The sequence below is a fragment of the Pseudorasbora parva genome, chromosome 3 (assembly GCF_024679245.1).
Source record: "Pseudorasbora parva isolate DD20220531a chromosome 3, ASM2467924v1, whole genome shotgun sequence".
NCBI lineage: Eukaryota > Metazoa > Chordata > Actinopteri > Cypriniformes > Gobionidae > Pseudorasbora > Pseudorasbora parva.
This window is the reverse complement of record NC_090174.1, coordinates 33,088,909-33,111,035: the sequence shown is the minus strand read 5'-3', so window position 1 is coordinate 33,111,035 and position 22,127 is coordinate 33,088,909. Positions and strand designations below refer to the sequence as shown.

General features: G+C 43.3%; 1 protein-coding gene across 2 annotated transcripts in view; it reads left to right on the top strand.

The window, feature by feature from the left end:
- Nucleotides 1-953: 953 nt before the first annotated feature.
- The window catches only part of LOC137071909 (LRRN4 C-terminal-like protein), a 32,224-nt gene continuing 11,050 nt past the window's right edge, over nt 954-22,127 (top strand). The window contains exon 1 of one of the 2 annotated variants that reach the window (XR_010904546.1): nt 954-1,108. Coding sequence is in view for 1 of the 2 variants with exons in the window: in XM_067440123.1 (XP_067296224.1) it covers nt 1,191-1,251 (61 nt within the window). In the remaining variant the exon portion in view is untranslated. Of the gene's footprint in view, nt 1,109-1,158; nt 1,252-22,127 lie in introns of those variants that run through there. The other variant, XM_067440123.1, reaches the window with a different exon arrangement.

Below are 22,127 nucleotides of genomic sequence, written 5' to 3'. Positions count from 1 at the left end.
AGCCAGAGCCCTGACTTAAACCCAATTGAGCTTATCTGTAGAGACCTGAAAATGGCTGTCCACCAATGTTTACCATCCAACCTGACATAAGTGGAGAGGATCTGCAAGGAGGAATGGCAGAGGATCCCCAAAACCAGGTGTGAAAAACTTGTTGCATCTTTCCCCAAAGCACTCTTGGCTGTATTAGATTAAAGGGTGCTTTTACTAAATACTAAAGGGTCTGAATACGATATTTCAGTGTTTCTTTTTTTAATAAATCTGCAAAAATGCTGTGTGTACATTATTGAGAAAAAAATTATAAATTATTTTAGCAAATGGCTGCATACTTTCTACACCGAATATCTGAATACTTTCCATACCCACTATATATTAATGTATATTGTTCAGCACACATTCTATATGTATTTTATTTACTTGTAATTTAATTGGGGAAATTAAAGATGATGCTGAAGGTAAGAGGGCAACAAAACAGATAGATGTGTCCATTGACAAGAGAACATCAATGAACTCTCACTGACTTTCCTGCACAATTTTTCAACACTGCCTGTGCTACCATGACTACCATACAGAAACGAAAGTATCAATAAAGAAGCTTCCTTGTTTCCTTTCTCTTGCAAATGCACTTCACAAACTTAGTGGCGAATGAGTTCAGAGCGAAAGAGGCAGATTTTTTGGAAAACCTGAAAGAGATACATGTCCATCTCATTTTGGCAATCCCTGGGGTTTTAGGATATGAGCTTTTTACACTGCTGAAGATTCGGATGGATTCCCATCCTAAACATGGACAAAGTTTCATTAAAAAAAAAGTCTCCTAAAATACTCCTTCCGGTTTCTCACAAGTTTTGGAACGTTTTTTTCCGAGTATGGGTCTATGTGACGTCAGATAGGGCGGAATGTCCTTGTATGGGCGGATCTTCTTCCGGAAGGGCGCGCACACGATTAGAGCCAGAGAGGAAAGGCTTTCAGGGAAGCCGGCGCTGCGCTGCAGTCTCAAAACCAAAGAGGTGTGTTTTTGGTTGTCAGGGCAACGCTGTAGAGCTTCCCAAAGAACCCAGTGTTAATGCGACAGTGAATGGAGTTTGTTTTTCCAGAGCAGCAATGGAGTTGTGTAAGTGTTTTTGTTTGTTCCCTGCATTTCGGTATGGTTTATAAACAAGGACCAGTTCAACTCTGGATTGGTAGCTCGTCTAATGCTGAAAGGTAGAGCGGTCCCATCGATTAATATTCACGGTCGTGCGTTGAAAGCAGGCGGTGAGTAAAGCATTTCAAAAGTCTTTGTGTTGTTAGCAATTGACTCGTTCATTCAAATGCGCTAATATTCCATTGTTTTACTACTAATCTTACGTGTAAAACCATTCCACTTGCTACTGCTAACATTAAATCGTATACAATAGTCCATAAACCAAATTATGTCCTTATAAACCACGAGTAAACACACAAAAGTTGTAAAACTCACGAGCATGACAAGCCATACGCATAGCCTATGTTAGGCTACATACCATTGAGACGTCCTGCTGTAGTTGTCGTTGCTGCTACTCCTGTTCAATTTCAGCATCTAGATCTGATTCTGGATCATATGTATGGCTAAATCTGATTGATATTAATGGTTTATTTAGGATTTAAAAAAAATTTAGAGTAAAAAATGTGATTCTTTAAGTCAACATAATGAGAAACTTTCTCGAAATATTGACTTAGCATCTCAAAATAATGAGAAACTAAGTCAATATTTTGAGAAAGTTTCTCGTTATTTCGAGATGTTTTCTCGATATATTGACTTCGTTTCTCATTATTTCGAGATGTTAAGTCAATATTTCAAGTTAAGTCATGTTAAGTCAATAAGTTTTCTCGAAATATTGACTTAGCATCTCGAAATATTGACTTAGCATCTCGAAATATTGAGAACCTTTCTCATAATAATGACATATTTTCTCGTAATTATGACTTAATCCACTCATGGGCAATTTGCACATTGGCACAGTTTGGCGCAGCAACTCACATCAAGCAGAATAGGCTGTGTTATCTTATAGCCTACTTTTGGATGAAAACTGCTGCCCGATCACAACCTCATATTTCTGTTGCAACTTTTCGGCAGCAGAACTCTGTCCCTGTCGTTTACCAACCCGATTACATGTAAAAGCGTATAAATAGTACGAGTGTGCAATGTCGTGGAATGTATACGCCAAAACTAATTTTGCCCTGCATATGCTACGCTGTTGTTCGCATGCATATGATACGCACTTTTGGTGTGTAGCCTATATGACGTACTCTTGGGTAGGATTAGGGTGGTGGGGTGGGTGGTTTGTCCGTATAATACGCCAAAGTGCGTATCATATGCACGCAAAAAAACTGTGTGTGTGTGTGTGTGTGTGTGTGTGTGTGTGTCTCCAGAGGTTTGAAGTTGTTCAATGAATGTTGCCACCTCACAGCCACCTCTGTTCTGTTCTTTCTGCACCAAAGCTTGATCGTTCTTGTTTAAAATCCCCTCAAGAGCGCGTTTGCTCAGAGATAGGCTATTCAATGCAAATAAGATAATAAGGCTATAATTGAACTATTAGTAGCTAAAACCACGGTTAAAATACTCCTTAATGTGTTCACAATTCATCCTGTGTCGGGTCGTGGCAGATCAATAAGCAGCATGTTATAATTTTGATTTGGTAAATCCTAATTTCGTTTGCATGATGAATCAGCATCAGCAACACCGGTGTCCTATAGCATGTCCCAAGCGCATAAAACGTCCTAATAATGACAGTTTCTCATTATTTCGAGATGTTAAGTCAATATTTCGAGAAAATTTCTCGTTATTTCGAGATGTTTTCTCGAAATATTTTGAGAAAGTTTCTCATTATGTCGAGATGTTAAAGCTGCTGTCTGTAACTTTTTTTGTGTTCAAGATTTATAACAATTATATAATGAGAATGTACAACATGAATCCATTTTCCAAAGCGTGTTTTTGTCTTAACCTGAATCATTATGGTACACCAGACTGGTAGGTACCACTGCGGAGGAGCACAGTCCCTGCATGATCTGCCATAGACATAAACAGAGAGAAGTAGCTCCGGCTGCAATGTTCTTCCGCAAGACACATGCAGTTCTGTTTATTAACCACTAGAGTGCAAAAAGTTACGGACTGCAGCTTTAAGTCAATATTTGGAGAAAGTTTCTCATTATTTTGAGATGTTAAGTCATTATTTTGGGATGTTAAGTCAATATTTCGAGAAACTTTCTCATTATTTTGACTTAAAAAATCATATTTTTTTACTCAACTGTGGTGGAAAAGGGCTTCCATAAAATACAACTCTATACTGGTAGTCAAGATTGACATAATATTGACTGAAAGTGTTTCACCGTACGAAGCTAATTTTGTAGCTACAAAGCTGAAAAAAACCTCAACCTTAGCAACAGTGAAATAAGAGCGGTTATCGGTCAATAAGATTGATAAAAGTGAAACTTGTTACTATAGCAAGTTTCTACTATAGCTTGTTACTATAGCAAAAAAAAAACACCCTCTTTCCTCCTCTATTTCTCTTTTCTTCTTCCCTTTTCTGGTTTTTGCTACTCTGAGCGGTATACAAATCTTGGTATTTGGGGCACTTTTTGTGTTTCTTTGCCTCTTCTTGACGGATCGCTTCCTGTTCTCCTGAGTTGTAAGTCGCTTTGAATAAAAGCGTCTGCTAAATGCATAAATGTAAATGTAAATGTATAGCAACAGGCTCCTGGCACATTTACCGTAGAATGAAAAAATATAATTTTATTTAACATGTTAACCCGTACCACACTTTATTTAGATTTTTTTTTTTTTACTTTCTATTCATAGTTTTTTAATCCCTATAATTTCTTTGATCGGACCTCTCACTTACTCTTCTTTCCTTTTGCCCTTCTTAAAAATATTTAGATGATCTGGACTTAGATTTCTAAATCATTAGGCTGAACTCAGTGAAAAGCAGTGTGATGCTTTGGGCAATGTTCTGCTATTAAACCTTGGGTCCTGCCGTCCATGTGGATGTTACTTTGACACATACCACCTACCTTAGCATTGTTGCAGACCATGTAAAATCTTTCATGGAAATGGTATTCCCTGGTGGCTGTGGCCACATTCAGCAGGATAATGCACCCTGCCACAAAGCAAAAATGGTTCAGGAATGGAGCACAACAAATTTGAGAAATTGATTTGGCCTCCTAATTCCCCAGATCTCAATCCAATCGAGCATCTGTGGGATGTGCTGAACAAACAAGTCTGATCCATGGAGGCCCCAAGTCATAATTTACAGGACTTAAAGGATCTGCTGCTAACATCTTGGTGCCAGATACCACAGCACACCTTGAAGGGTCTAGTGGAGTCCTTGCTTCTGGAAGAGGTGTTAGTGAGGCCAGTAGGGGGTGCTCACCCTGTGTACTGTGTGGGTCCTAACAAGCACCATCCTTCGGATGAGACGTTAAACTGAGGTCCTGACTCTCTGTGGTCAATAAAAAATCCCATTGCACTTTTCGTAAAGAGTAGGGGTGTAACCGATGTTCTGGCCAAATTCCCTCCATTGGGCCTTACCAATCATGGCCTCCTAATAGTCCCCATCCACTGAATTGGCTCTATCACCCTCTCTTATATGTATATATTCCCTCAAACCTAACTTTGTAAAGTGTCCTTGGGCTTTGGAAAGGCCCTGAAAATAAAAATTATTATTAGATATTTAAGTTTTCTCCATTGAGATTTTTTTCAGGTGATGCATGCTTGGAAATCTGGCATTTGGTGCGTGCATTTTGTTTAGTCCTATTTTCCCAGAAGTCCTCTCTTTCCCTGGATATCAGTCTTTGATGTGTTTGCAAGTGGGATGATGATAATTAGCAGTACTAATATCTAATTAAGCAGGGAGTCTAACATTAAACAACCTCCTCACCCAAGAACTATGTGCCATCTGGTGACCAAACATGGAACTACATGTTGGTACGCAGAAGGACAGCAGGAGGCACAAGAAAGCAATCCTGCAAACGGTCTAGGCATTAAAATTGGCCGGTTAAAATGAATGCCCATAGCATAATGTGACAAGTTCACAATTTAAAGCTAGAGACCACACACTAAGTGTTTCTTTCCAAGCTTAAAGTCTAAACTAGTTAGCATTTTTGGACACACATCCAGCAGCATGTGGACTAAAACTAATACTATGATTTACTCAATTTTTTTGGTGAAACATTTTTACACTAAAAAAATTGAGTAAATTTTAAAGCAGTGAAATCAATTATAGACACCATAATAACTGAGTAAATGTAAGTAAAAAAATTAAGTAGATCTGAGGAACTGCATTTGTTACATTAACAAATTCAATTGAGTAGAAAAAATTGGGTAAAAAGCATTTAAAAACCAATATTTATGACTAATATGAACTGTTTTTATTTATGAGTATTACTAACTTGTATAGTATAATTTCCTCTAAACCTTTGTAAAATACTCCACAGTCCACACAAACACACTTATACATGACATGGCCTTTATTGTCGACGAGTAATGTTACAGCAATAACGTTACAGCATATATTACTGTTTTGACATGTAAAGAATAACAGTTATTTTACAACATTTAAACTCATGTAACAAACATTTTAGATGTAAAAATTAAACATTTAAAAGTAATTCAAGTGTAATCAACCGGTCTGTTATCTCATTTCCACCGTATCAGCGCTGTTTCTCGAGCCTGAGATGGACTAAAGTTAGCGGTCTGCGGGTGGACTTTGAACTTGAGACCGCTGTCCTGCATTTCATTCGTAGCTGAAAGATGCTGCGAGGCGCCAGACTCCATAACCTGACAATAAACAAACAGTGCCCAGTTTTAATAAGATTTTATCATCCAAATTCATTATATTCATTATCTTTACGAATAAAGTTGTGTGTTTTGAGCAACACAGCAGGCGTTTCAAAGACCAACGCCACACGTTAACTTAAGGTGACTCACACTGTCCCTGTATGCTGTTTTGAATTAAATAAAATGCCTTTTAGCACAGTAATGATTATATAGATAAAACAAAACATACAAACCTGAATTTAACAGAGGAAATGCCCCAATTCTGCGACGCTGAGAAGAAGAAACTGCTCTGGTGACTGAGGAGAATTCAAATATCCGCACTCACTCAACCGTCGAGCTGTCGTCACGTCAGGGGGTGGGGGAGGGGTGCATTGTTTTAATCGAGTCAATTTACTCAATTTCTTCAGTGTGTGTTAAATATTAATAATCTTGATTTTAATTAAGTAATATTTGTGGTTCTTGAAACAGATCGATTTAATTCTCCATTCTCAAATATTTTGAAATAAATTTCACAAATGTATTAAGTATATTTAAAATAAATAATTGGTTATTTGAATACTAAATTATTTTAGTGAAAAAAACTTAAACATAACTTTAAATTTTAGACAAAATTAACTGTTGAATTTTTAGTCAATTATTTTGGTATGTTTAACTAAAACCATCAAGTAAATGATATTGAGAGATTTTATTAAGTTAATAAAGTTAATTATTACTGTGATATTTACTAAGCCACTGAATTATTTTTTAGAGTGTAGGAGTTAAAAACCCTAGAACATACATGTTGGCTATTCTACTATTCAAATTATTTTGTGCACCCTGCTTAAAAGGAACCACCTACAATTGGTTTAACATTGTGTCCACCTTTTTTATAGTCTCTTCCTTCAGGTCTTTTTCATCTTTTTTTCTTACTCTGTCAGTGAATAAAGTGCAGTCATCTGGGTTGACTGAACTGGGTCTGTGAGCTGTTTGCGACAGCATGTGTTTGCATTTGTTAACAGACTGAAATAACTCTTGATTATCACTCCAGTCAAACCACAGCTCTTGTCTGTTTTTTATAATTAGCCTCTCCTGGCCCATATTCCCTTAAGACTCAATGCATTGATAAGAACATTAGATCATTTCTGCTCAGTACAGCTTGTATTTGGTCTGTTTCAGTCAAACAGCAGCTGTTAGAATCTGTAGAGTTGGGTTGTCTTATCTAGTATTCTGTATCATCATCAGTGGTTTTCTTTCACTCCCTGTCTCTCTGCATTTGTCTCTTTTAGCAATAATTTGAGAGAAAACAAAACAAAACAAAACAAAACAAAACAAAAAAACATGAAAAAGAGTCCTTGTTGGCAATACAATGTGTTCCTCCACAGACAGCGGTGATAGTGAAGTCATAAACAATTACCTAAGTTTCATTTTTTTTTTTTTTTCTTTTTTTTTTTTTTTGATTAAAGTGATCAAGACATGGATTTTTTTTTTAAACATGGGTTCACTTAAATGTTCAAGAATTTTGCAAAAACTTGTATATGTGAAAAAAACTAATATTTTCAAACCTCTGTCTGAAAGTATACATTTTTAGAAGTTAAAATTACTTTCGTTTATCTTTGGAACACAAATGAAATGTCCAAATTTTTGGAAGAGACACAATCTCTTTATGAACAGATTGAATGTAGTCTTTTATTCGCATATTATTTTAGCACTTTGAGATTTTGTTTAATATAAAGTGCATTATAAATAAAATTTATTATTATTATTATTATATAATTCATATAATTAACATATAATATCATTGTTTCCTGCGGAAGCTCAAAGGTGTTGCCTACACAAGAATGAACCTCAAGTGGTTCTTGCACATCAAATGAACATGCCTGAGCTTCCGTTTAGCATAACTGATGTGTGTGGTTGATGAATGTTAATGTGAATACAAGCATAAATTAAATCTGCCCATCATAAAGCAATCGGTCTAGGTGGATTAGTTTTACGAAAAATATCTAAAGATGAACAAAAGTCTTAAGGGTTTGGAACGACATGAGTGTGAGTAAATGATAAGATCATTTTCATATTTGGGTGAACGAACCCTTTAAGTGACTCAGTGAGTGGGGCCTATCATGGCTCCAAAGGGAGCAGAATCTCATTGAGCCCAATGTTAAAATGCCCAACTTCACAGCAGAAAAAAAAACATGTTTACAGTCTGGTACAAATTATGGTTTTGGTCTATATATCTAATTTTGCCCTTCATGACAACTGCGGGGGGTGAATTTTTTATAACTCATTTGTTTACATTATATAAAGCCTTACATTTCTGCATAATTAAGGCTGTGGCCACTTTGAGTGACATGCGGATAGTTGTTTGTCTGCTGTCTGTTAGTCATCACGTCACCTCAGCTCCAGCCACGTCCCGCCTCTTTGCCCATTTTCTATTATCCAGAAGTGATGCGCTGCCAAGATGGGCTTGGCCCTATACTTTATGCTTTACAACTGCTTTTTAGAATCCTATGGGTGACGTCACGGACAGTCTTTTTTTACAGTCTATGGTGGTCACAAATCCTGCAATATCAAAATAAGCAGTTTCTGGAGCTTGATTATATAAATGCTTTGTTTTTAATGAGGAGGATGTTTTAATGGTACTACTCAGAGAAGTAAACAGCATTAAACTTGCACACACTCTCCATGACCTGTAGAAACTAGACTGTCTGCCAGCCCCTTTAATAGAATCTAGACATGCTTGCAATTTTTATCAGATTACAGTTTCTATGCTAATAACTTTCAGGAATTATATTGCTCAATTCACTCAAATACCAATGCAGTGTTACACAACCACATCCTCTATTTGAGTTGAATCAAGCATGTAGCCTACTGAACAAAATATCCAGCCATCTTAGTCTGGCCAATATTTCAATGTTTTGGAATGTACAGTCAGTTAGCCAATTATTATCGCAAAATAAACAACAGAGGGATCAGGACCCTAACGTGAAGCAATCAGCCAAGCAACAAGGTGAACACTGCACCAGTCATATTACAACTGATGTTCCCTGAAGTTATTCGCATATCGCTAACTGATAAGTAAGATGGTGGCAGTTGCATTTAAAACGAGAGCAGGAGACTGCGGTGTGATACAATACACATGAAAGTTGCATCAGGTGCAGTTACACAGACGAGCTGAAAACATTTGCCATGGAAGACGGCAACAGTTATGACATATTAGAATGCTGGATGGCACGATTGACCAATCAGATTTTATTGTTCCATCGATCAGTGTAAAAGAGTATTTTTCCATAGGGATTTTTAAAAAGTCATCTTTGTTTAAGAGTTACAGCTAAGCCATGAATCAACCATCAATAAACCAACCAGCAACCATGTGAATCACATTACAAACATTGAGCAAATTTTTTTTTTGAAAATAAGACAAAATTACATTTAAAAATAATAAATAAATAAATAAACAAACATTTTATTTTTTACATTAATTGCTAAATATGCATGCATGTATAAATATTTTGAGAGTCTCTGGGACACTATTACATCATTCACAGTGCTTCATGGGAATTGGTGGGAGCTAATTAGTTCTTTTGGTGCAATCAACACCAAAATTGCACCAATTTTTTGTTCTATAGATGCAATCAACAACTATAAATGAGTAGTTTTATATTTCACCATTGTTTTTTTATTTTGAATGTAATTTGCAATGATTCATGGGATTGTAGTTCCTTTCCTCACTAAAGCTGTAAAGTTTGCTGGTTTGTATGTTTGTCTTTTTGTCTGATTTTCAAACACTTTTTCGCTGGAAATAAAAGTTTGTAATGTTGTGATTCACCTTGTAGCTGGTTGGCTTGCTCCATCATAACACTTTAACAAAGACTTTTTAACAGTCTCTATGGGAAAAATGAATGGAAAAAAAATAATCCAGCAACACACGGCTGAAAAAATGGGCAGGCCATAATGCACCCTGTTCTCTGAATGGTAAACATTTCTTTGCAGGATCATAGACGATGTAGTTTTTAAAAAAAAAAATCAGGATCCTCACTTTTAATTTGGCATAAAACTGAAGTTGCTATAGTCTTTTCTTCCTTGTTGTGGCACACAAATCCAAGTTAAGCGGCTCCTTGAACAAGAAAAATTGTAGGGTGGCACCTGATTTTGTCCATTGGGAATTGATTGGATGGTTGGATCATTGTGGTTTGCTATTTTTGTGGTCTCATGTAAGTGACGTGTCCCGCTCTCTAATAAACGCGTCATCAGAGAAGAGATGTCGCTGCGGAGGAAAAGAGAAGTTATTTTGAGAAAAGATTTTAGGGGCACATGAGGCTATACATAATTTTATATTTAAATGTATTGCTAATGGCTTCAGCAAAAGTATATAGGCTACCACTGACAGACAACCTCATAGCTCAAAGATCTGTCTTTAAAGGACATTGCCCTATAAAAATAAATTAATAGGCTTTTTACTTTTGGAACACAACTAACACATTCTACAGAGAGTAAATTCTGTAGAAGTGAAGAACAGAATGCAGTGGGCAGAATGTGCAATTCAATTATTTCATTCCGCTTACGAAACAGCTCCATAACCGTAACTGCTGCGTAATGGGGACAGGATGTACTTTATAAACCAAATGAGACAAATCATAAAGTGTTAAACAACAGGGTATTTAATAAACACACCCTCATATAAACTAAACGTGTAGTCATTCTGCAGCCCCAAGTTACATCTATTTCGATGAATCAGACATAATTTCAAATACACAAACTGTGATAGAACACACAAATACACAACAGCTACACTCTAAAATACACACACTTATTTCATTCTCTCACTAAACACACCCTAGGTCTGATGGGATGCATGACATGCGTGCTTGTTTTTCTTTGCAGCTGCGCCTTTCTGCAGCTGCTTTCAGCACACCAGTTAATCACCAGCAGATGTGATGGGGAGAGAGAGAGACACACACACACACACACAGAGAGAAGTTGAGGAGCCATATCTGTGACAGATTGGATATAATGAAAAATGGAGAGAAAAATAAAGACAGGAGAGTGACAAAGGGGGAAGGAAGTGTTAAGGTAACATTTTTCTGTTGCTCTTCTAACAGACACCTAAAGTAAAAAGGCTGGGAGGATTGTGAGGAATAAAACTAGCAGTGTGGTGTTTATTGCCTACACTTAAAAAATGAGCCTGACTGAATCAATAATCAGTCCTTTAAAATGTCATTTAAACATTTTATTCCGAATAGAATCTTTGGCTACCTAACTCATCTTCATCCAGCATTTAAAGGGGTGATGAATTGAGAAATCAACTTGAGCCTTTGATATATAAAAGGTCATAGTAATATAAGAATATCCTGAAACTATAAAGTTTCAGAGCTGAAAACGTCCTTGTTAGTAAAAGAAAAGCTTTTATAGACACCAGGCCCAGAAAACGAGGCTCTCAAATCAATGACACCCCAATGAAACCCCACCCACCGACTCGTGGAGCTAAACTGATCGCATAAACACGCCGAAGATATTAACATAATCGCTTGTAAACAAGACACAGACACTGGATTTGCAGTCATATTGAGATTAAAACACAATGCTGTGCCTTCTACATTGGATGCGACAGGAATGGTGCAGCACACTTATGTGAGTAAAACGTGTTTTTTATATGCAATAGTATTGCATTGTTACAATTGTGAAACTGTGGGTGGACCTCTGTCCCTCTAGGAGGGTTTGGGGGCATGCCCCCCTGGAGGGAGTCTGCAGAGCCGCAGTTTCACCCCAGCCACGGTATTGCCCGCACATGCGCAGTTTCACTACAGCAGTTTTGCCCCGCGCATGCACTGTTTCACTACAGTGGTTTTGCCCGCACATGCGCAGATTCACTAAAACGGTTTTGCCCGCACATGCGCAGTTTCACTACAGCGGTTTTGCCCCGCACATGCGTAGTTTCACTACAGCGGTTTTGCCCGCACATGCGCAGTTTCACTAAAGCGGTTTTGCCCCGCGCATGCGCAGTTTCACTACAGTGGTTTTGCCCCGCGCATGCGCAGTTTCACTACAGCGGTTTTGCCCCGTGCATGCGCAGTTTCACTAAAGCTGTTGTGCCCCGCACATGCGCAGTTTCACTACAGCGGTTTTGCCCCGCACATGCGTAGTTTCACTACAGCGGTTTTGCCCCGCACATGCGCAGTTTCACTACAGCGGTTTTGCCCCGCACATGCGTAGTTTCACTACAGCGGTTTTGCCCCGCACATGCGCAGTTTCACTACAGTGGTTTTGCCCGCACATGCGCAGATTCACTAAAGCGGTTTTGCCCGCACATGCGTAGTTTCACTACAGCGGTTTTGCCCGCACATGCGCAGTTTCACTAAAGCGGTTTTGCCCCGCACATGCGCAGTTTCACTACAGTGGTTTTGCCCCGCACATGCGCAGTTTCACTAAAGCGGTTTTGCCCCGCGCATGCGCAGTTTCACTAAAGCGGTTTTGCCCCGCGCATGCGCAGTTTCACTAAAGCGGTTTTGCCCCGCGCATGCGCAGTTTCACTACAGTGGTTTTGCCCCGCACATGCGCAGTTTCACTAAAGCGGTTTTGCCCGCACATGCGCAGATTCACTAAAGCGGTTTTGCCCGCACATGCGCAGTTTCACTAAAGCGGTTTTGCCCCGCGCATGCGCAGTTTCACTACAGCGGTTTTTCCCCGCACATGCACAGTTTCACTAAAGCGGTTATGCCCCGCACATGTGCAGTTTCACAGTAGCGGTTTTGCCCCGCACATGCGCAGTTTCACTACAGTGGTTTTGCCCGCACATGCGCAGATTCACTAAAGCGGTTTTGCCTGCACATGCGCAGTTTCACTACAGTGGTTTTGCCCGCATATGTGCAGTTTCACTAAAGCGGTTTTGCCCCGCGCATGCGCAGTTTCACTACAGTGGTTTTGCCCCGCACATGCGCAGTGTCACTACAGCGGTTTTGCCCCGCACATGTGCAGTTTCACTACAGCGTTTTTGCCCCGCACATGAGCAGTTTCACTACAGCGGTTTTGCCCGCACATGCGCAGTTTCACTAAAGCGGTTTTGCCCCGCGCATGCGCAGTTTCACTACAGCGGTTTATCCCCGCACATGCACAGTTTCACTACAGCGGTTTATCCCCGCACATGCGCAGTTTCACTACAGCGGTTTTGCCCGCACATGCGCAGATTCACTAAAGCGGTTTTGCCCGCACATGCGCAGTTTCACTACAGTGGTTTTGCCCGCACATGCGCAGTTTCACTAAAGCGGTTTTGCCCCGCGCATGCGCAGTTTCACTACAGTGGTTTTGCCCCGCGCATGCGCAGTTTCACTAAAGCGGTTTTGCCCCGCGCATGCGCAGTTTCACTACAGTGGTTTTGCCCCGCACATGCACAGTTTCACTACAGCGGTTTTGCCCCGCACATGCGCAGTTTCACTAAAGCGGTTTTGCCCCGCGCATGCGCGGTTTCACTACAGCGGTTTATCCCCGCACATGCACAGTTTCACTACAGCGGTTTTGCCCCGCACATGCACAGTTTCACTACAGCGGTTTTGCCCCGCACATGCGCAGTTTCACTACAGCGGTTTTGCCCCGCACATGCACAGTTTCACTACAGCGGTTTTGCCCCGCACATGCACAGTTTCACTAAAGCTGTTGTGCCCCGCACATGCGCAGTTTCCCTGTAGCGGTTTTGCCCCGCACATGCGCAGTTTCACTACAGCGGTTTTGCCCCGCACATGCGCAGTGTCACTACAGCGGTTTTGCCCCGCACATGTGCAGTTTCACTACAGCGTTTTTGCCCCGCACATGCGCAGTTTCACTACAGCGGTTTTGCCCGCACATGCGCAGTTTCACTAAAGCGGTTTTGCCCCGCGCATGCGCAGTTTCACTACAGCGGTTTATCCCCGCACATGCACAGTTTCACTACAGCGGTTTATCCCCGCACATGCACAGTTTCACTGTAGCGGTTTTGCCCCGCACATGCGCAGTTTCACTGTAGCGGTTTTGCCCCGCACATGCGCAGTTTCACTACAGCGGTTTTGCCCGCACATGCGCAGTGTCACTACAGCGGTTTTGCCCCGCACATGCACAGTTTCACTACAGCAGTTTTGCCCCGCACATGCACAGTTTCACTAAAGCGGTTGTGCCCCGCACATGCGCAGTTTCACTGTAGCGGTTTTGCCCCGCACATGCGCAGTTTCACTACAGCGGTTTTGCCCGCACATGCGCAGTGTCACTACAGCGGTTTTGCCCGCACATGCGCAGTGTCACTACAGCGGTTTTGCCCCGCACATGCGCAGTTTCACTACAGCGGTTTTGCCCCGCACATGCGCAGTTTCACTACAGCGGTTTTGCCCCGCACATGCGCAGTTTCACTAAAGCGGTTTTGCCCGCACATGCGCAGTTTCACTACAGCGGTTTTGCCCCACACATGCACAGTTTCAATACAGCGGTTTTGCCCCGCGCATGTGCAGTTTCACTACAGTGGTTTTGCCCCGCACATGCACAGTTTCACTACAGCGGTTTTGCCCAGCGCATGCACAGTTTCACTACAGCGGTTTTGCCCCGCACATGCACAGTTTCACTACAGTGGTTTTGCCCCGCACATGCGCAGTTTCACTACAGTGGTTTTGCCCTGCACATGCACAGTTTCACTACAGTGGTTTTGCCCCGCACATGCGCAGTTTCACTACAGTGGTTTTGCCCTGCACATGCACAGTTTCACTACAGTGGTTTTGCCCAGTGCATGCGCTGTTTCACTACAGCGGTTTTGCCCCACGTATGAGCAGTTTCACTACAGTGGTTTTGCCCAGCACATGCGCTGTTTCACTACAGGGGTTCTGCCCCGCGTATGAGCAGTTTCACTACAGTGGTTTTGCTCCGCGTATGCGCTGTTTCACTACAGTGGTTTTGCCCCACGCATAATAATCTTAATTTTGTCCTAAAATTATCTATTGATTATTGTTGCTCCTGCTGTTATTTTTTTGCTTCTGCCCAGAGGCTTCAGGCTCCTTTACTGATATAAAACAAGGATGTCATGAACACTTAAAGGTGCCCTAGAATGAAAAATTGAATTAACCATGCCATAGTGAAATAATAAGAGTTCAGTACATGGACATCACATACTGTGAGTCTCAAACACCATTGCCTCCTACTACTTATGAAAATCTCGTGCATGAACAACACCACGGAAAAATAAGTTATTCTCAACATAAGGCCAACCATGACGCAAGCGTTGGCGATCATTTATAAGCAGGCCCACCAAAATTTGCATCTGTCCAAACATGTTCATTGTTAGGCGGAACTGACGAAGCCGAATCATCGGTGCGGCAGATAAACAAGAGGATAGCAAAAACGGCAGATCATGGACACATAGGCTGTGCAGGGGACGTGAGGACTTTTCATATGACAACAGTCATGGTTGAGGTTTATTATAATCGGATACCACAACAAATCATTCGTTTGTTTGGCCCATTTCAAGCAAGCTTCGCTCAGCATCTTAAACTGAAGAAAAGGGCAACTATATTCCTGCAAGCAGTAAGTAGTGATTTATCCACTTATTGACTGTTTAAATAATTTCTGATTAAATTGAAAGTTTCTTAGAGAGACCGCATTGTCTAGATGAAGCAAGATGCTAATACAGTAACAACAACTCTAAGTACCATACAAAACTAAATTGTGTGTAATGACAAAGGTTTATATTATTTTGTATTACAAAATACAACCCTAGATACGTTGCTTACAGATCGTTCACTCGATCCTTCTAGGAAATGTCACCTTTTTCAACATAAGTTATAATTAACAGTAATTTGACAAGGCTATTCATTTTTGATATAACTTTGTCATTAAGTTATATATTTATATTTTTTAGAACTGAAGTAGGCCTATGATGTTTTTGCATGCTTGTACTGCGTAGCCTACATTGTGACTAACGTTATATAAATATGCAATATCATTGACGAAAAAAGACATGTCTAAAATGTAGACTAAATGACGCTTTAAGCAGAACATCTCAAATGGAGATTGATAAAATGCAGTTTATTGAGGTTTTCAGATCATCCGCATACGAGAGAGAGCTTTTGGCAATCTCAATTTGAGATTGTTTACAAACCAGAAGGTTGGTGGTTCGATCCACGGTTCCTCCTGACCAATTGTTCAGATGTCCGAACGAACAGCCTGGTATAATAAACACACAATGTATTTTCGATGCCTGGTATAAAAAAACGAGGTTTCGAATAGACATTTCAAAGGTTTTTACAATGATTACATTTTTAGTCTAAAGTCAAGATAACTAATTCCTCAAGTTGATTAATTCTGCCTGGGGTAAATGCATAAACTTGAACACAAATAAAACATACTTTTAAACAGGCTGAAAGTGTGAGCATATTGTTAATTTGTTGGAGACATAACCATGAAACGAATGTAATTTACATTTATTTATTACATTCACAATTTACATTTTAAACATTTCGTTATTTTACCATTACAGTTGATCACTAACTAATAACTATAAAATCAAACAAGTGCAATTACAATAAATAAATAAATAAAATTGTAGTTGTATTCCCTTTCAGTGCCATAACATGCATCGCGAAGACATAATGACGCAATGTGCATGCGTGGTCAGAACTGCTGTGGTAAAACTGTGGTTGGGGTAAAACTGTGGCTCTGCGGCTCTGCAGTCAGACCCTTCTCAGCAGTGGTGTAATGTTATGAAGTAGGCCTATACAAATAGGCTACTTTGTTACTTTATTTATGTACATTTTTCAGGTATCTGTACTTTACTTAAGTAGAATCAATAGTGCATACTTCTGACTTTTACTTCATTACATTTTGCAGTCATTATATTTTCTACTCATATACATTTCTACAACGTTCCGTAACACTTTCATTACATTTTCAGAACTCAACATTAACGCCTGTCTGCTTGAACAGGACAAGTGGATTTTTTTTTTTTGAAGGGACAAGGGAAAGAGAATTTTACTTGCCTGACCCAGCAAGCTGATTAAACCATCAATAACAACAACAAAAAACTAGGGAATAACCCGCGTCACTCACCCGAGCGTCGCATCTAACGCTATCTCCAGTGGATACATGTCACGGAGTGACCTCAAAGGGCGGAACTTAAAATGGCGGAAATTGTCCGCCCGGACCATTGCACATGGAACACACGATCAGTTCCGGTAACTCCGGGCAACGAAAAGAGCGTGTTATTGGGAGCAGGTGTGTGCATGGACGTGGCGATCGATGGTTGGGCAAATTAGAGCAAAGGAGGCATATAAAGAAGGTACTGGGAGAACAGGGGAGGAGAGAGTTGATCCCGGCAAACGAGGAAGTTGATTCCGGCAAACGGGGCCGGAAGGCGGAAGTTGATTCGGGCCAACGCTGCAGGGTGAGCGCAGTTGATTTGGGCGATCGCGGTGGGTGAGACGGAGCGACCGGTGGATCAGAGGGACGTCCCGAGGCGGATGATACAGACTGGGCGAAGTGAGAACGAAGTATTGGGCTGAAGAAAACATGAGCTAAGTGTTGGAAGCATTCATGGTTGAAACAACTGTGTTGATATGTATTGTTACTGCCTTGGAGAAATTGTTTACATTAAGAAGGCATTGGGAACGTATTGAAAAGAGGAAGGAGCGTGCTGAAAGATCGTGGTCTTGACGTTTTCATATGGTCATCTTTTGCACTGATCCTTTCTACTACCCAGGACTTGTCTCCCAGCCCAATGTGGTGATCCTGACCCTAATTCACCGTGAGTGTGTGTGGAGTGCAGTGGGTGAGTCTTTCTTTTGATGTGTGTCCACCGAAGAATTATAGTGTTGTGCTGTGCAAACGTTGTCAGCGATCCCTCCCTAGGTCGAAGAGAAAGCCCTGTATCTGAGGAAGCACTAAAACCGACTTCTGCCTGACTACGGATCTGTGAGTTGAAACTAATAACCGCCTGTATACTCATCTGTATGCCCAAAGCTAAGAGCCCAGTGTACTGCCTGTATACTCACCTGTATGCCCAAAGCTAAGAGCCCAGTGTACCGCCTGTATACTCACCTGTATGCCCAAAGCTAAGAGCCAGTGTACCGCCTGTATACTCACCTGTATGCCCAAAGCTAAGAGCCCAGTGTACTGCCTGTATACTCACCTGTATGCCCAGAGCTAAGAGCCCAGTGTACCGCCTGTATACTCACCTGTATGCCCAAAGCTAAGAGCCCAGTGTACCGCCTGTATACTCACCTGTATGCCCAAAGCTAAGAGCCCAGTGTACCGCCTGTATACTCACCTGTATGCCCAAAGCTAAGAGCCCAGTGTACCGCCTGTATACTCATCTGTATGCCCAGAGCTAAGAGCCCAGTGTACCGCCTGTATACTCACCTGTATGCCCAAAGCTAAGAGCCCAGTGTACCGCCTGTATACTCACCTGTATGCCCAAAGCTAAGAGCCCAGTGTACCGCCTGTATACTCACCTGTATGCCCAAAGCTAAGAGCCCAGTGTACCGCCTGTATACTCACCTGTATGCCCAAAGCTAAGAGCCCAGTGTACCGCCTGTATACTCACCTGTATGCCCAAAGCTAAGAGCCCAGTGTACCGCCTGTATACTCACCTGTATGCCCAAAGCTAAGAGCCCAGTGTACCGCCTGTACACTCACCTGCAAACCTAGGCGTGAACGACGACAAGAGAGAGCTGGGAAGATCTGTCGAAAACCAGGAGCGACTCAAGAAACCAAGGCCCCAGCCCTGGAGGACTGGTGTCCCCCTTTTTAGTATCCCTCCTTCCCCTTTCCCATAAATCTCTTTTAAATTAATAAATATTGGTTTTAACTTAACCGTCCTCGTCTGTCCGGTCATTGGGGTGTTTCTGGGACCTCCTCGGGGTGGAAACTAGGGGAGGAGCGGGACTCGCGCCAAGTGGCGGTCCGCTCCGGCCTGTGACAGATTTTGGCGCAGTCGGCAGGGTTCCACCTCGAGTTGAGCGACCGAAATTCCCCAATGGCCGACGACGAGGTACCTGAGGCCCCACCCCGAGTCATGCCCGTGTTCATGGGCACCCCCTGGATCCAGAAGTATGGCGGAGCAGAGTCAGAGGTGAGATTTTCTGAGTGGAAAGCCCAGATAGAGTATCTGGCCGGAATCCAAGGGTTAAGTGCGTCCCAATATCAACAGTTTGTGTTGAACTCCCTAGAGGGGGAAGCCCGACGAGAAGTCCAGGCCGCCCCAGAAGCCGTCCGAGCCACCGCACAGTCTGTGTTTAACTTTCTGACCGAACGATATGGAGACACCACGCCGGTATCCGTCCTCCGAGCACAGTTCTTTAATTGCAAACAGGGCCCTCGACAGCCCATCCGAGCCTATGCGCTCCGACTGCGAGAGCAGTTCACCCGGTTGCAAGGAAGACGCGACCACGGGTTGGGAGAGGGAGAAACTCTGATGCGGGATCAATTCTTGCTAGGGCTGAGAGAAGGCCCGGTGCGACAGAGCCTGCGAGTGCAGTTTCGACGAGATCCAGAGATGACCTTTGAGGAGTTAAAGAAGGAAGCGGTGGCTCTGGAATCGGACCAGGCGGAAGTCGTAGATCCCCCAGTGTGTGCGGCCGTAAGTGGTGCAGCAGCAGCCGCAGTAGCCCCTGAGGGAGTAGATTGGAAACAGGCCTTACGGAGGGAGCTCCTACAAGACGTCCGCGAGCAAATGACAGCGCTGTCCAAGACGCTCCTGGAGGAGTTGCGGCTAGGCGCATTAAGACAGGAGGTAAAGTCTGCCCCTCGGGAGCGAGCCTATTCAGGTGGAGGCCGAGACCTAGGGAGGCAACTAAGCCGACCTGCCCCGCCTTGATTTGAGTGGGACGAACAAGGACGACCCATTTGCAACCGTTGTGGTGAGCCCGGACACTACAGCCGGCAGTGTGGCTCCCGACGAAGCTCAGAAGGGGGTTTTTAGGTCAACCGGCCACTGTGGGTCGAGTGGTCGGGACCCCTTTAGATGACCCATCTCCAGTAACTGGCTCGAAGGATAGACTGATTGGGCAAAGCCCTGTGGTGGAGGTCCAGGTATGTGGTACTAAGGTACAGTGTCTAGTAGATACCGGATCTCAAGTCACCCTGTTTTCAGAGAGCCTGTCGAAGGAGCTGTTTGGAAGACGAAATATGCAGGAAACCGAGGCCCCTTGGCTGACATTGAAGGGAGCGAATGGGTTAGACATCCCCTACATTGGGTACCTATTGATTGATCTGAAGATCCATGGGATCACCGTGCCCCAGAAGGGGGTAGTCATCGTCCAGGATCATTGTTTGGGGACCCATCGAGCCCTTCTGGGCATGAACGTAATCTCGGAGTGCTGGGAAGAATTATTCCGGGCAAGGCCCGTAAAGTCGATACCACCTGCAGAACAGCGAGAGTGGGAACGCATTGTGGCTGACTGTCGCCGGATACAGGCAGCTAGGGTCCGAAGAGATCGGGAAGATACCGGCCGAGTGGCCTGTCGCTATGCCTTGTCCGTGCCAGCTAGGAGTGAGGCCATTGTGTGGGTAAGAGTCCCCCAACAGAAATATGGGCCAGAAGGCTGGGTATTAGTGGAGCCCCATCTGGATTGTCAACATGTGGAAGTGGCCCGAGGATTGGCAGTAGTCCGTCGAGGACGAGTTCCTGTGAAGGTACGCAATGAGAACCCCTATTCCATACACCTACATAGATATCAACGACTGGCCCGAGTGACGATGGTCGATCCTCATCAAGTAAGGGAAGAAAGAGATGTGAGCTTCCGGCAAGTGTGTCCTACCGTGTTTGAGGTGGCTTTAATTCAAACAGACTCGCCCCGGAAGAAGGCTGGGGAAGAGACGCCCGGCCATTTGGTAGGTGAGTCCCTGCGGGGAGAAGAGTTGGAAGAGGCTCAGACACATAAACTGCGAGAACTCCTGGGGAAGTGGCAACATATATTCTCTGCACATGATGAAGATTACGGATGTACCAATGTGGTGAAGCATCGAATTCCCACTGGGGAAGCCGGGCCTAGTCGCGAGAGATACCGTCCCATACCGCCCACCTTGTATTCTGAGGTACGAACCCTGTTGCAAGGACTGCTTGATCAAGGGATTGTTCGTGAAAGCAGTAGTCCCTGGGCAGCCCCCATAGTCTTGGTGCAGAAGAAGACGGGAGCCTGGAGATTCTGCGTGGACTACCGGAAGTTAAATCAGGTGACTAAGAAGGACGCCTTCCCCTTACCTAGGATCGAGGATTCACTTACCAGTTTAACTCAGTCGGCCTGGTATTCCACGTTAGATCTGGCAAGCGGCTATTGGCAAGTGCAGGTGGAGGAGGCAGACAGAGAGAAGACCGCCTTCACGACCCCCTTCGGGTTATTCGAGTGGGATCGGATGCCCTTCGGCCTTTGCAACGCTCCCGCTACGTTCCAGCGATTGATGCAGCGATGTTTGGGTGGTCAATTGATGGAGTCCACACTGGTATATCTGGATGATGTTATTGTTTATTTCCCAGACTTCGAGTCCCATTTGCACCATCTCGAGAAGGTCTTTCAAGCTATGGAGAAGTATGGGCTGAAGCTCCAACCAGACAAATGTCACCTGTTGCGGAGAGAAGTAAGGTTCCTGGGCCACTGTGTGAGCGCTGCTGGGGTCTCTGTGGACCCGGAGAAGGTTTCAGCGGTACGAGAGTGGAATGTCCCGAAGACCATGAGGCAAGTCAGATCCTTCTTGGGCTTTGTGGGGTATTATCGACGGTACATTAAAGACTTCTCTAAGATCGCGAAGCCCCTGAACCAACTGTTGTCCGGGACGGGACGCCCTCGAGGCCGCGGATCGTCATCGATTGCTTGGGACTCTGAGTGTGGGAAAGCCTTTCAGCGGCTGAAACAAGAGCTGTTGCAAGCCCCGATCTTGGCCTATGCAGATTTTACCCAACCCTTTGTCCCAAACACAGATGCCAGTAACCTCGGCCTGGGGGCAGTGTTGGCCCAACGACAGGAGGGGGTGGAACGTGTGATCGCCTACGCTAGTCGGAGCCTCCATCCAGCCGAAAGAAACGATGCCAACTATAGTTCCTTTAAGCTGGAGTTGTTGGCCTTGAAATGGGCACTGAGCGAAAAATTTAAGGACTATCTGTGGGGCGCTAAGGTACAGGTAATCACTGACAACAACCCTCTTGTACACTTGCAGACCGCCAAGTTGGGAGCTGTGGAGCAGCGGTGGGTGGCACAGCTGGCCAACTATGAGTACGAGCTCCAGTACCGGCCTGGGAGAGAACATACAAATGCCGATGCTTTGTCCCGACTTCCGGAGGTAGAGAGCCTGAGGCGCCCACCTGAACAGCTACTAGACCAAGAGGAGAGGTATATGGTGGGCATTGTGGAGGCGCCGGGAGGCC